Raw genomic sequence first — 14,829 nt, forward strand, 5'->3', positions numbered from 1 at the left:
ACAGCTTTAACCACGGTGCCTAAGGCTTTTTGGCTTAAGCACTGTGGTTAAAGCTGTGGTTTAAGGTGTCTTCTGAACAGGGCCATAGTAGAAACTGTGCAATATAAACTTAACTATTAAATGTGGTTTATAAAGCAAAACCCCTCAGCTTTTCATAATGATTAAAGCCATACGGTTGAAATATGAAATGAAGTGCAAGTAATAAAAGTTATCTAATAAAGCTTTAAATTGCTATTTATATTTTCCTACTAAAGGCAATTTAGTACAACTCAAATAAAACCAAACATTCAATTCAATTGATGAATAAACATCAATTTAAGATTAATGTGCAATATGCCCAGTTTTAGTTTGCTTTGACCAGAAAAATAAATATTTCTGACATAACTATGTTATAACTACAGATTTAAATGCATCATTGGTTATCTTGTTTTTAAAGCACTGAAATGTAATTTCTGTGTCAAAAACATTCATAATGCAGAATGAAGGATAAATCATTTTTTCCAAAAACAATGAAGCTTTGAACAAAATATTTCCACAAAATCTCTTTTAATCTTATTTTACAAATCACAATACGTTGGACTCCTCAATACAGTTTTATAAAATGACAATTTACCATCATAACAGGAGGAGAAAAAGAAATTAGAGAACCTGATTTCAGGTCAGTCAATGCTGAATTCGGATAGGTTCCCACCCACCCACCCAAAATACCATTTTAGAACTGTCTTACATTTCAAGGCCCGTCTTTGAATCCAAACTGTACTTATTTAGTTTTGCAAGTGAGTGAAATCAGAAATCTACTATGCTATCCTGTAACTCCCAAGTTTCATAATTTTCAGAAGCACTATTTGTCCACCTGTTGAATTCTCTTAATTTTGAAGTTAGTAGCTATAAATCTTTATTGCTAGAAAATTATAAGAGAACTACAATAGTCCAGTAGGAAATAGTGGTTAAATGTCTATTTCATCCTTAGATTCAAGCCCAATTTATGTTTTGGAATTGGCGCCACCTGTAAATGATCAGTTCTCACTTTGCACTGGTAAAATCTGTATACAGGAGTTGTGACAAAATGTCAGCACTTTCCAGGTCAGTACCATCCCTCTGGGAGGAGGGATGTTGGTATGGAAAGAAACCAAATATTTCATCAAACATATGATTTCTATCAACAGTCATTACCAGAGCAATGTGGCAGCAATTCCTACACTGCAGGAGTTAAGTATGAACCAGCCCCACTGACAGTGGCTTGGAGAAGCTCTATATACATGGCAACTTTGTATATTCATTTACTTGCCACATAGATTCTCGCAGTTTGGTGCACAAAGGGATCCCTTTGTGCACCAAATATGTGCACAATATGTGCATGTTTTAAACATCTATTCCCGGTAAACCATTCAAAATAGCATGCCACTGAAGAGTGGCCATGGCCACATGCCGAAGCCCACAGACTTTTGGCATTTCAAGTGCACATCTGAAGTTTCCATTAACCTTTTTGCCCACATCTAAGGACTCAAGCTTGTGTATATGTTGCCTTATCACTGCATGACACCTTGTAATACTGCATAGATGTATTTGTTGCAGCACATCCTAAGCACATTTAAGTTTTAGAACTGGGCAACAGAGTTCCTTCTGTAAAATGATAAAGCATAATACTGACCTATCTATCAAATACATGGACATTGTGAAGATCAAGGAGTCAATTCCATGATGCACCTTCATGCTTACAGCACTATGCAAAATATAGTTATTAAGATGGGTTTGGTTATTTTAATATAGAGATCTTAATGCTGTTTTAAAATCCTAGAGGTATCACAGTGACAAATTTTTATAATTAGTGCTTGTTTTAATGTTAACAAATGAGAAATACACATAATTAACATAAGGATTCAGATGTATCACTAAACCTCAAATCGTGTTGTTCCATCTTGGCATGTAGATATTTATAGAATTCAACTTCATATAGAATTCAACTTCATATAGAATCTTTACAGAGATTGCCACCATATTGGAAGACCCCAAGCCAATCACAAACGCAACTAGAAGTCAGCAACTGTGTATTCTTAAGTTTGTGGGGAAATGGAAAATGGTCATGCTTGATATGATAAACAGATTCACTGTGTGACATTTAATGTAAACATCATAGCTCTGACAACAGAGCAGTGTCAAAACACCGCTATGCAGCAGACGGCGGAAGTTTCAGCAACACTCATCCCTAAACTATTCAAGGGAACAAAGCAGCACAATCTTATGCATATCTACTCAAAGTTAGGCGCCACTGTGTTCAATGGGCCTTACACTTTAGTAAGTGTATTTAGGATTGGATCCTTGGGCTGCAATCCTATGCACACTTACCTGGGAGTAAATTCCATTGAGTTTAACAGGCTATCTGCTGTTAATGTAAACCCTATTCAGGCATTCCCCCAAAGGGGCTTAAGCAAACACATTAGAGAGTAGGGACATGCTGTAAAGCCCCGCTCCTGACAGCACACTCATGATGCCCCCCCCAGGCATCTGTGCATACATCTGGGGGGAGGGGCCTTATACACGTACTCCCCCCAGATACTCACGGGAACACTGGGTGGAGCAATGGCAGCGGGTGGAGCTATGCACTGCTTTATCACTTCCTTGTTTACTTAAGCCACTTCAAGAATGCTTGCATAAGGCAAGTGTCTACTCTGAAAATAGGAAACCCAACTAGTCTTTGTCATGAGCTATTTTCAGAGATTGCATGCACACCCTCCCATTACCTTCCAAAACTGAAGTTCTCGTTATCTATAAATAGATTAGTAAATATTGTTTTTATGTAATCCTAGGAAAGGAAGTTCGGCTACTAGGATGCCATTATACAAAATCATTCATTTCCCCACATTGGAAAGGTGATAATACATGTGGCAATTGACATTAAACACCAGGTTAATATTGCACAATATTCTGTGCATGAAATAATACAACTCTCTCTCATTGATTTATATTTTATTCATGTTTGCTGTTAAGATTATGCATATTCTGTTCACCCAAGATGTGCAAAACTGGAGAAGAAAGCAGGTACTTCAAAGTTTGAATGAAATCAAGCAGAAGTGAATTCTCAGTTGAACAATTTAAAAAACACACACACACTACAGCTGCTGACATAAAGCTGCCTTAACCTGCTGTGGTCTTTACACCACTTTAGCACAAAAAGAAAGGAAGAAAAAGAAACGTTTCTTATAAGCAAGCAGCTAATATGCTGAAAGAGTGACCTCTAGTGGATTAACAGGCCTCATTGTGATAGCTACATTTCTAAGATCTGGCCTACAACCAGTTCCAATCAGTGTTTGGCAAAAGAAGGCACAAATCATTGCAAAGACCAGATTTCTCTTCATTTTTCCTTTTTAAATACACTATTTGTACACAAACTTAAGATTCATCTTGTAGATCATTTTTGGACATAAGATTGCATATGTAATAGTATTTAAAATAACACAAATTAAGCTGCTCTATGTGAAGCAAAAGGAGAGAGAGAGAGAGAAACAAACAAACAACCCCTCACCCAAATATCAACATTCATTTCTGGCTATATGTAATACAAACATTTTAAGAATCTGTGTGACAAAAGACAATTTAAAAAGTCAAAATCATAAAACCTGTAAACTGATAAACCTGAAGTACATTTTACCAATGGAAAATATCATTAAAATAGTACCACTATGAACTAAACTGCCTGAGTTTTCATTTTGCCCGTGAACTTGAAGGAGAGAAGACTTTAGCACAGTAAGAACAATTTCAGTCACAACCAGTGCCATAACGGAGCAACTGTATCACATGGACATTTCCTCTTTTCACTGGGATTTGTGTTGTGCTATTAAAACTCTTGTGCTAGTTGTTCAAACAAAAGGTTGTAGGCAGATCTTTAATCATTTGGCACAAAGTTATTTTGTCTGGGGCATAAAAGTCTCTGTCACGATGATGAATAATACAACATTCCATCTATCCAGAATTCACTTTGATTGAAGAGCTTTCTTTATATCATTAACCTCCATCTATACAAAGAAGAAAGAGATCCAGATTAAACCATTTCCATGCAATTAATTATTTTATCATATGTTACCACCTCCTGATCTAAATTCTGTTCCAAAGATACTAGTTAACTGTGTACCCAAAACATAATGGTCTTATGAGACCTCTTTTGATAGTCATATATACTATTTCAGTTGTGAAGCACAAAACTAACATTTCACTCCTCATCCCCATACGGTCATTCTATGTTTTACAACTGTTTCTATATTCCCCACATTGGAAAGGACACAATACATGTGGCAACGTTGCTTCTATATTCCTTAGATATTAGAACAAAACTGTCTACTGAGCCTGATTAAAAAAAAAGAAATTCTATGAGCATGTGCAGTTTCACATTTAAATTCTCTTAAATCATGACTACAGGAATAAAACAGAGTTTGCTTTTGCTGCCCCATTCAGAAATAAGCACCATTTTGCTGTAGAAAAGAATAATACCTGTAATCGTAGTCGTATCTTTTTTTCCTCATCTAATTCAGACAGCAATTGTTTAATCTCTTTCCTAGAGAAGAATAAAATAGAAATCACTGTATTATCATGCAACACGTATTGTTAGTATTACTGAAGAGTCTCTACTAGAAATTTACTATTTCCATGAGTTTGGCAGCATCACAATCAAACATTATCTTAAGCAACAACTAGATGTGAGGGTAGAAAGTGTGTATTGGGTCTCCTACAATTTTCAAAAAGGCAAAAGCAGCAGTGAGGGTCCCCATTTCCAGCAAGGGTATGGAATGGGTGGTTTATACATTTCTCTCTAGCCAGCTGCTATTTGTCCCATCAGGGAGGGGAAGGAGACAACATATAGTCCTATACAGATCCTGTATGCTTACTGTTTTAAGTAAGAATCTGAAGCTAATGGGAGCTGCAGACAAGTGCTTAGCTAGGGATGTATACAGAAAGCTCCACAGATTTTGCCTTGACTCTTATGGAGCTCCCCAACTCTTTTTTCTATAATATAACTTTTCTTTCTGATTGGTCTTGTCCATATGTAGGAGATACCTTTGCTCAGCACAATCTTTGCTCCTGGAAAATATGGAAATGTCCACTATTTTCGGTAATGGCAAAATGAATCTTTAAAAACACATTTGAAAACAGATTACAAGGCATCATAAAAATCCTTTAAAATGGTTAAGAATATTAACCGATTAAAACAAAAACCTGTACCTGATAAAACAAAAAACTGAGAATGAATTACTGTGCTTGAAGTAACAGCTTCTTGAGAAACAGATTTATTATGAAAGAAATGTTTCCTATTTTTCTGTTTTTGGGAAAATAGACAGTAACCCCACAGGTAAATCAACCTTATTGGTTGGGGCCAGTGACGGGAGCTTGATGCTTTGACCCACTGTGGCTGCCTACTGAGTTAATATGTGGGAAGAGGTTGTCCAAAACAATATTAGAAGGATTAGTAACACTCACTTCTGCTGGTCTTTCATTGTTTCAATGATAGTTCGTAACTCCTTAACTTGTGTTCTTAGCTCCTCCAAAGCTGCTTCACCTTGGCTGGAGTGATCAGTCTTTGGCTTTCCTTCAGTACTGAACAGAGAAGGGGAATTTGACCTGTGACCTGTTGTTCCTGCTGAAACTGGATGAAGTGCAGATGAGGATGATAATGAAGACGGAAGATTACTTCCACTTGTTAAGCCTCCTGGCTTGGCAGGCAATGAAGCTTTGTTATCAGATACCTATGGGGGGAAAAAAATCAGAAAATCATATATAACTATTAGGATATGACTAATAAAAAAGCTCCTGTTTCCTAGCTATGTTCCTTTTCTTTGTCCAGAAGCTATGCTGAAAAAATCCATCCAGATGTTTCATATATATGTCAAGAAATACTTTTGTAAGCCGCCGTGAGAGCCTTTTTTGGCTGAATGGCAGCATAAAAATCCTTAAATAAATAAATAAATAAATATATAGCCATGGAATAAACAGCATGATTTTATACAGCTACTCAAATACGTTATTCCAAAATGACCTTAACATCAAGCTGACATGAGTCCACCATGAGTTGTCACCGCTAGGCAAATTTCATTCTGAATTGCTATTACTGACCAGAAAGAATGTCACTTAAAACTGGGTCAGTGAGGGGAAAAGGTAACAACAAAAACTGTGCAAAAGACTGCAAGGCACCAAAGGGTGGAGGGAAGAGAGAAGATATTACTGCTGCATTAAGAAATTAAGTAATATAGCACTTGGCCGTTTTTAAAAATAGTAGGTGCAACTAATCAATAACTTTTAAAAGTTATTGTGTAACAGGTGATTGTTAAATGCATCTGCCTGAAACCCTAGGAAGTTCCTATTATATGTTTGTTTTAGAGACTAAGGAATGTAAAGATATGGAAGGAAATGCAATTTCTAAGGAAAGGGAGGAAACAGCAACATTTGGTTGCTAAATGTGCCTATAACACAGCCTTCCCCAACTTGGTGCCCACCAGATGTGTTGGGCTGCAACTCCCATAATTACCAGCCACCATGGCCAATGGAGGATAATAGACTGGGAAATGTTGCACCCATACAATCATGGGATCCTCAACATGGTGCCTCTTGATGTCCACTAAGGTCCTCTCTACTCCCCATTTTTTTTCTTTTCAAATTTAATTCTTGGGCACCTTGGTGCACTTCAAAGTGAAACACCTGGCATGGACCCACCCACCATCTACCTTTCCCAGTGGCATTATTAAGGAAAGAAGAGGGTGGCAGGCTGCAGGCCATGTAGATGCTAAACTCAGAGAACGGCCCCTGCTGATATATTAAATAAATTAAACTTAAAGGCTGAGGGCAACCTTATGAAGGCTTTGGAGGATTTTGGGTGGCTGGGGAAGTGGGGGAAGCAGGGGTTGGGTTGGGGAGAAGCAGGGGGGAAGAGGAGAAGAGAGGGATGTGTGCTGTGCATATGCATAAGAGGCAAAGTTAAGAGAGAATGTTTAGGGGTGATCCAGAGGGAAAGTGTGCATTCTGGGGGGTGAACCTGAAAAGAGATAGGGAGAGGGGCATACAGTGTGGTGTGTGTGTCTCTGCAGTGTGTGGAGTGTGCAGTTCTTGTGTGGAATTTCAGCGTGATTCTCCAATTAATTTGGGGAAATAAGTGTGTTGGAATAAATTAACTTTAATTTAACTTTAATGGATTTGCATAAATTAACTGGCTTGTTTTTTGTGAAATGTGTGGGCTGCTGGAGCAGAAAATTGTGGGTTCAAAGGAGAGATTTTGTGTTTTGGAATTCAGGACCCACCTCTATCTTGTACTTGGATTCTTGGGAAGTGACTTATCTTTTAGCCTCATCTTTTAGCCTCATCAATCAGCATTTTGTAAAATGGGTGTTTTGTGACTGGCCATGCCTAGTGTGGCAGTCATTTGGGGAATGGGCATGCAGCTGCATCCCATGTCAGGCCTTCTGTAACAGTGCTACAATGTTACATTTTTGCAACATTCTCAAAATTCCAAATATGCCTGCCATCCCCAAAAAGGTTAATTTCTTACATTGCAATTCCATGTCCATTTACCTGGAAGTAAGCCCCATTGATCTCAATAGAACTTACTCATGAGTCAGACATGTATAGGATTGCATTCTGAAAGTCTGAAACAAGAAAGAAGGGATGTCTGCACAAGTGGAAGAACTCTGTTCACAGGCATTTTGGATGACAGATATTTTATTTTTGATATGTAAGATTGACTTTATATAGAAATGGCATAGCAGACAGAAAACTGAGTTTGAAAAATGGGATACCCAGTTCAAATCTTGGCTTAAAGATGAACTTCTCTGGGCCAGCTACTATGAATTGGCTCTGATGCCTGAAATGGAAAGACTATAGCAATTAGTTTTAACACATGTGCACCACTCCAGTGGTAGTGTTAGTACAGTAGGGACTTTGGATATCAGTCCTCACTATTGCTACAAACAGCCTAAATAACTTACTAGGGATATTGTAACAGTCTTTGCTTTCTTTAATGGTTCAGGTACTTTTTGTGGAAGAGAAGTGTGTTCTTCCTTTTCTTCTTCAGGACTTGGTGAATCAAAAAAGTCAGGACTTGAAAGTGAAGACTGTAGAAATAGAAGAATATTTAAAAACAAGGCATGTATTAAATGAAATTTAAAACACTAATACATCTATAATCCCTAAAACCAATAACCTGCTATGGACCACCATGGGCACATGCATTTTATCTAGGGACAGGGCAAACATTCAAAACAGGGTTGCTGGACTACAAAGCACCCCCACCCCCACCCCCTGCTCAGTGATTCTGCTCACACTCCACTGTCTTGTTACTATTTCCCCTGCCAAGGCGGGGGTGGGGGAGCCTCCCAATGAAGAAGGTGATAGCAGGTGTCAGATGGCTCCAATGAAGATGGTAGAGGCTCAGCAGGCCTTTCCTTTTGGGAAATACGCTCACAATGGGATACAAGAGGCATACACTGACCTTTACGATCCATGTGCTCCGAAGACATGGACGTGCATTTGGAGGGGGCAGGAAGGGAAAATCAAGGCTCTTATGGTTTAAATCAAGGACCTCAGGCCTGCTGGCCAAATCTGACCCACTTGGTGTCTCAATCTGGCCCTGCAGAGTTAGTTACTCAGATGGACACACCCACTTCTCCCAGCCCCGGCTCCTTTACCCTGACCACTGATCATTTGGTGACTACCCAGCTTTTGTGCAGGTTTTTTTCCCCATTCTAAAAGATTGAAATGTCTCTTCCAAGTCTCTTAACCAGATACAAAAGAGGGCAGGGCTCCTACAGCTTTAACTGTTGTGATGAAGAGGAAATTTCACCAGGTGCTGAATATATACAAATGACACCCACTGAAATCCTCTTTTCTGTGCAACTGTTAAAGATACAGGAGCCCTCCCTGCCCTCTTTTCCATATGGTCACCCTCCTATAGTCAGTAACAGCTTTAAGCAACAATATGCTGGCATTTTTGCCACCCCCCTTTTGCCTTCTGCCCCACCCACCACTGGAATGTTACCCCCCCCCCCCCCCATCCCCAGAGCTTCTTCATAATGGAATCCAGTCTTTAGGCTGAAAGAGGTTCAACACTTGTATAAAAAGGAAACAGAAACCATGTCCATTATATTAATGACTGCAATCGGAACAAATATCCAACATGAAGTCCTGGATATTTATCATTCAAAATGAAGTGAACAAGAACATATTTTATTAACTTTTTAAATTATTATTACTCTTACTATTATTTGTGACACTTTTATACCACTATACTGTATATAATAATTTCCCTCAGTGGCTTACAATAAATATTAAAATAATATTTAAAATACAATATTAAAACACAACGTTAAAAATACGATCATGGGGGAAAGCGCTTGTCTAGACAAGCCCCTAGTTTTGCCCATGTCACTGCTTGCAGTCAGTTCAATAGCAGTTCTTGCACTTCTGCTGTGCAAGTGGTTGCACAAATAGAAGAACATCTTTCATACAGTGCTCTATGGTGAGGTGTAAAAAACGTCCTTCTTGCAGAAGATGTCTTCCATAGTGGAATGGCACTTTTGGATCCAATGTTCATCTTAATAGGCTCATTTACTTTTCTATCGCATAATATTTTCCTACAGCTAACAACTGTTTATAAAGGTTAACAGAAATAAGTTCTTCTGTTGTAACCATATCATTTGGCAGCGCCTGACTTTCGTTATTCCTCTTTTTTGTAAAAATAAAAATCTACCAACTTGCAATAGTTTTCACAAGAGTGCTTCTACTTACTGCTAAATCTACATCCCAAATAGTAATTATTTTTAAGTCTGCTGATGCACTGAAATGAAGATATTGCTTTGGAGCTAGTTGGGACAGATTCATCTTTCGAGTTTTGGGGTGAAATCTATTAACTACAAAGGGTAGTTAGAGAAAACAGACAACAACTTGGATTAGTGGATTAATAAGGGAGATAAAGAAAAAATATTGTTCTTAAGAGGATACTTACAGATGTGAATGACTGTGAAGGAGGTCTTCTGCCGGTAGCTTTTGGTCTGGTCGTTGTTGGGTGGCTGAGCTTCTCAGCAACTGGTACTACGGAATCAAACCCTTCCAGGTCTTGAAAATGGAGAGGGGCAAGGGAAGAAAGAGAGAGAAAATCAAATACTTTCTTAAATATTAAGTTACTCAAGAAGGCAACCAACAGAATGAAATGTTTTTCTATGTAATTTATAAACTGCTTTTCTATATTATATTGTGTTAAAGCATTTCCATATTGCCAAATTTAGCAGTTTTATGAACAAACATTAATTTATTTTCGATTTGCTTTTTTATTTTAACCTCTTATTTAAGAGCACCTCACAATATATTTTAAAACAACAATATAACAGTAATTTACAACTAATGAAGTTAAATATTTTATTACATATTTTAAGAATTATTAAACAGTGCAGAGGGTTCATTCATATTGAGAGTAGATGAATCCTAGCCATGTTTTCTTTGTTCCCAAACAGACTTTAAAAAGTAAGAGATGTAATCAAACACATATAGATTTTTCGTCCAGCACTGAACTAAGATCAATGATTAATCTAAGAGCATTTTCACAAGTGATTGGAACTCAAATACCTTTCTTACTATGATTTGAAAAAGTCCAATTGAACAGAATGCATATTTAATTTTAAAATAGCTCTTTTCTCATCTCTGTTTTCCTTTAAACAAATCTAGAAGTGACATATTGGCATTCTAAACAGTTTGTAGCATCACTTTTCAAAATGCCTCAAGTGTGAACTATTTAGGCAATTTACTTCCCTCACTTCCTAAGCAAATGTCCCCTTTTTGCTTCTCAGCCTTCCTTTCGGACCAGCAGGAATAGGCTGTCCTTACCAGAGTGAAATGTTACACATAGTGCCACTCAATATTGTGCACTGCAGAGTATGAAGTTGCAACCCGATTCTTGCAAAGATAAGATGATACAATAATTTACTGAGGCAGAACCTCCCATTAGATTTGTGATATCCAATAGCCCAATGTAAATTTATTATCTGAAGCTCAATTGATTTTTTCCAAAAATATAAGATACAGAATTTTGTTTTAGTACTGTCACACTCAATTTGCCAGCTGTGCAGAATGGGCTGTGATAAGCTAAGGTGGCCTGCCTCATGTCACAGAGTGTCATGCCAGGTTGATTCTGATATATTGTGTTTATTTTCAGCCAATATGATGCTAATATACAGAAAGGGGGGAGCAACAATTAGCTCATAACAGTTTGGATCCATAGTTGCAAAGTGGAAGTCCACTTACACAAGTTTTTCCTTCTTTCCGCTTCACATTGCAGCTCCCTGAGAAGCCTCTGCCAAGGAGAGGGTCCTTAGGAAAGGCCTGTGATGTAGCATGGGAGGAAATGATTCCCTCCCCCGCCCAAGTCTCTAGCTCTTCAAAAAGGAGAGGCTTTTTCAGAGGGCACAGGAGGCTGCAAGTGGACAAGTGGACAGGAGAGCCCTTGTGCATGGATGGACATCTACTCATGCAACCATGGGTCCAACCTATTCAGCCTATTTATTAAGGGACTTAAACCAAATAGTTAACTGTGCTAGCAAATTGGAAAGTACTCAGTAACAAGATGAGTATAGTTTATCCATGTACTAGTATATCTTTATTCATCATTCCTATTAATACTTTTTTTCAAGCACTACATAATCTGCTTTGGAAGACAGCAATCAAATTACATCAACAGGAACACAACTAAGGACATGCAAATCACACATAGGAAAGGGTTATAAGGTTCATGTCCTGCTGTCCTTAAACGCTGACAGCACCTGAAGGTTAAACTCTAATTTTACATTTTGTCTGCATGGTTGTATAACCTTTTAAAAAATTTTTTTTAGCAAATTAGCAGATTTCTCCTGCACACTTCATTGTACAAATAAACAAAAAAACCAAACTCAAATTTTATAATTACAAATGCTCCCAGTACATAAGCTGGGTACACATTCTGTCCTATAATTTACATCACTGGTGGGGAACCCAGGACCCACTACACCAGTGCAGCCCCACCCACTTTCCTTCACTGCCCAGCAGTCAACTGGGTGGGGGGAACAGTTTACTTTTCCAGCACTGCTATCAGCAACTAGGTAACAGCAATTTTGTGTGTGTGTGTGTGTGTGTGTGTGTGTGTGCGCGCACGCTTTAACCCCACCGTACACAATCCTGATCCCCATCACTGTTTCCCCACTATTATTAGCAGTGGGGAAACAGCAGTCTTGATCAGAATTACAAGGAAGGGGAACATATTGTAGTCTCACCCACCACCACCCCAGTGATTCCTGTATGCAACTTCGAGAGAGAGTGAGGGAGAGACTCACATTTACCTCCATTCACTCATGTGATCCTCAAAGGGTTCTGCAGCCACCAGTGTGGTCTCCACCTTAAAACAGTTGTGAACCAGCCCTACTCCCTGCACTAGAGAAAAGCTCAGAAGTGTGTGTGTGTGTTTTAAATGGGAACATGATGGAGAACGGGATAGGCACAGTAATGGGTATGGAATTCAAAGAAAAGGTTGGAATAGGAATTCTCCTCATTCTAAAACCATGTCCCATTTCAAGTGGAGTCCAGACCATTTCTTGAGTCTGGCTCAACTTGGGTTTTCCCTCTGTCCTTGCTACTAGGCAGCTCCCCTGCCAGCTATGCCAGCCTACCCCCCAAAATCCTTACCTTTGTGAAGGGGTTGGTTTAATAAGACACAGAAGAGGCCTTTCAGTATTCATTAGCTGCCAGTTAAGCTCCCTGAAGACAGTATTTTCCTGCAGGGGAGGACTGGACTTGTAATTTTTCTCTGTCTCCTGCTTCAGTTCATGTCCCCTGGCAGGAAAATGTGCTAATGTGTGGCCTTGCAAGGTCTCTCTTGTGTCTAGCACACTTAAGCTATTTTAGTTGTCAAGGAACAGGCAGGACAGGGGGCATTTTCCAGCCATTTGGATGTCCTAAGTGTTCCTGCTGGATGTTTCAAAACTCCCTTGAACATTAGAGACAGAGAGAGAAAGAGAGAGATGGTTTAAGATGAGCCTCATTAAAGAGAACTGTCTGCCCCAGGAACCATTGGACTAGCATTATCTACTTAATCACCAGTACAAAATTGGTGTAGCAGAAAGGTGTAGTAAGGAACAGAAAAGGGGGCTTGAGAAGAAAGTATAGCATTATATTTGCCACTTTCAGATACCACTGTAGCTATGGTGTACAGGACTCTGAAATGTTTATAAAACTCCTTCCTAGTATGCTTACATCACATTCACTCTCTGAGTGGCCATGTATCCTAATTTAGAGAAGCAAGTCCTCTATTTGAAGGTGTCCACTATTGGAAGAGCTGTCAAGACTAAGTCCAGTTTAAACACACTGAACCACAAGAAGGGGAGCCTTGAAGATGCCCTTCAACAGTTAGCACATTGACAGCATGCTGAGCAAGAATATACATTACCTGCTCACACTCTTTCCCACTGTGGTGAGATATACTAAATTATAGTCGTTATTTCTAAGTCTGCATTTATACATATAAATTAACATATGCAAATATACTTTTGGGATGATGTGTGTCCTCTTTTTTGACAATAAGTGGCCACCTACTCCTTTCGAGACCACAGATTAAAATCTATCCCCTCTGTGAAATGTTTGGTTTAAACTCTTTGTCCTTATCTCCAATTCCAAAGCAGTCCTAAGTATATTTCCTCCCATTCATCTTCCATACCCTTTTGTTTTTCATTGTCTTACCTCCCTAAATTGAAACAACATTTTTGTGGTACCTGAAAGAAGGCATATTAATTTAAGTCTTCTTGCACTAGGTGCAAGTTTTTTCTGCTAGTTCTAGTACAAGCACTAGCAAAACATGCAACCACTAATGGAACACCACTTCCTGTACTTTCCCCCTTACTGTTATGTTGGATACAACCTTGTTTCTGGTAAAACATAAATAGGTTAATATTAAATAATTCAAGTATGACCAAATTAACTGTACAGTTAGTCTCTAAATAGAAACAGTGCACCTACAAGATTCATTGAGTTTAAGGAGGCTTTTCTATGAAAATAAAGAACCAATTTGATCTTTCTCAAATAAAAATATTAACTCTTTACCTACCAAACATAAGCATTTCATTTTCAGCTGATGAAAATAAAACTGCTCTAGTCTGCCCAGTAACTATCAGATCTTATCTTTGACAGATCAATAATGTACATTTAATTCTGTTTGCTAATTTGTATGAGGCTGGGGATGTGCTAAAACAAAATGAAGCAGAAACGAGCAACACTGAAAAGAAGAGAAAACAAAAAAATGCCCAGTGTGTGGATTTGTATATTCCCATAACTCACAAACTGTCATGGCTGCTGGTCATAAGAAAGTCCCTGTATGGGAACATTTTAAAGACATTCCCCATGTAGCTAAAAAAAAAAAAAAAGCATACAAAAATATATACAGTACAACTAAGAGAAGCAAAGCCTGGTAGATAAGAGTTAAACAACAATATAAATACTCACATTTCCCATTAATACTACTAATTATAATTATAGTTGCAAAAAGTTTCAAACAGAAATATAAAAATACCAGTTGTTCACAAGGATGAACGGTTCAAAGTTGATACTAACCTCTAACATACAACCATAACTTAACAGCTATCTTCAACATATCAGATGGCAAATCAAACCAAACCACATCTCAGAAACATCTATTTTCCCTCCTTAGAATTCTTGATATTAACAAGATATGATAAAAATGAATGTGTTATCTGTTTGATGTGAGATACTTCATTAAGAGATTTTTCAGATTCACAAGGGCCATGACTACACCATGCCTTATCCTGGGGATCGTCCCGGGAT

At 38.3% G+C, this 14,829-nt stretch overlaps 1 protein-coding gene across 4 annotated transcripts in view; it reads right to left on the minus strand.

Annotated features, from left to right (window-relative positions):
* Positions 1-2,270: 2,270 nt before the first annotated feature.
* The window catches only part of SH3KBP1 (SH3 domain containing kinase binding protein 1), a 177,325-nt gene continuing 164,766 nt past the window's right edge, over positions 2,271-14,829 (minus strand). For all 4 annotated transcript variants that reach the window (XM_063126438.1, XM_063126441.1, XM_063126439.1 and 1 more), the window contains 5 exons: positions 9,980-10,089; positions 7,965-8,090; positions 5,470-5,735; positions 4,486-4,549; positions 2,271-4,013 (listed from right to left, as the gene is read on the minus strand). In XM_063126438.1, coding sequence (XP_062982508.1) covers positions 3,972-4,013; positions 4,486-4,549; positions 5,470-5,735; positions 7,965-8,090; positions 9,980-10,089 — 608 coding nt within the window. In that variant the 3' untranslated portion in view covers positions 2,271-3,971. The remainder of the gene's footprint in view (positions 4,014-4,485; positions 4,550-5,469; positions 5,736-7,964; positions 8,091-9,979; positions 10,090-14,829) is intronic.

This window comes from Elgaria multicarinata, chromosome 5 (assembly GCF_023053635.1).
Source record: "Elgaria multicarinata webbii isolate HBS135686 ecotype San Diego chromosome 5, rElgMul1.1.pri, whole genome shotgun sequence".
NCBI lineage: Eukaryota > Metazoa > Chordata > Lepidosauria > Squamata > Anguidae > Elgaria > Elgaria multicarinata.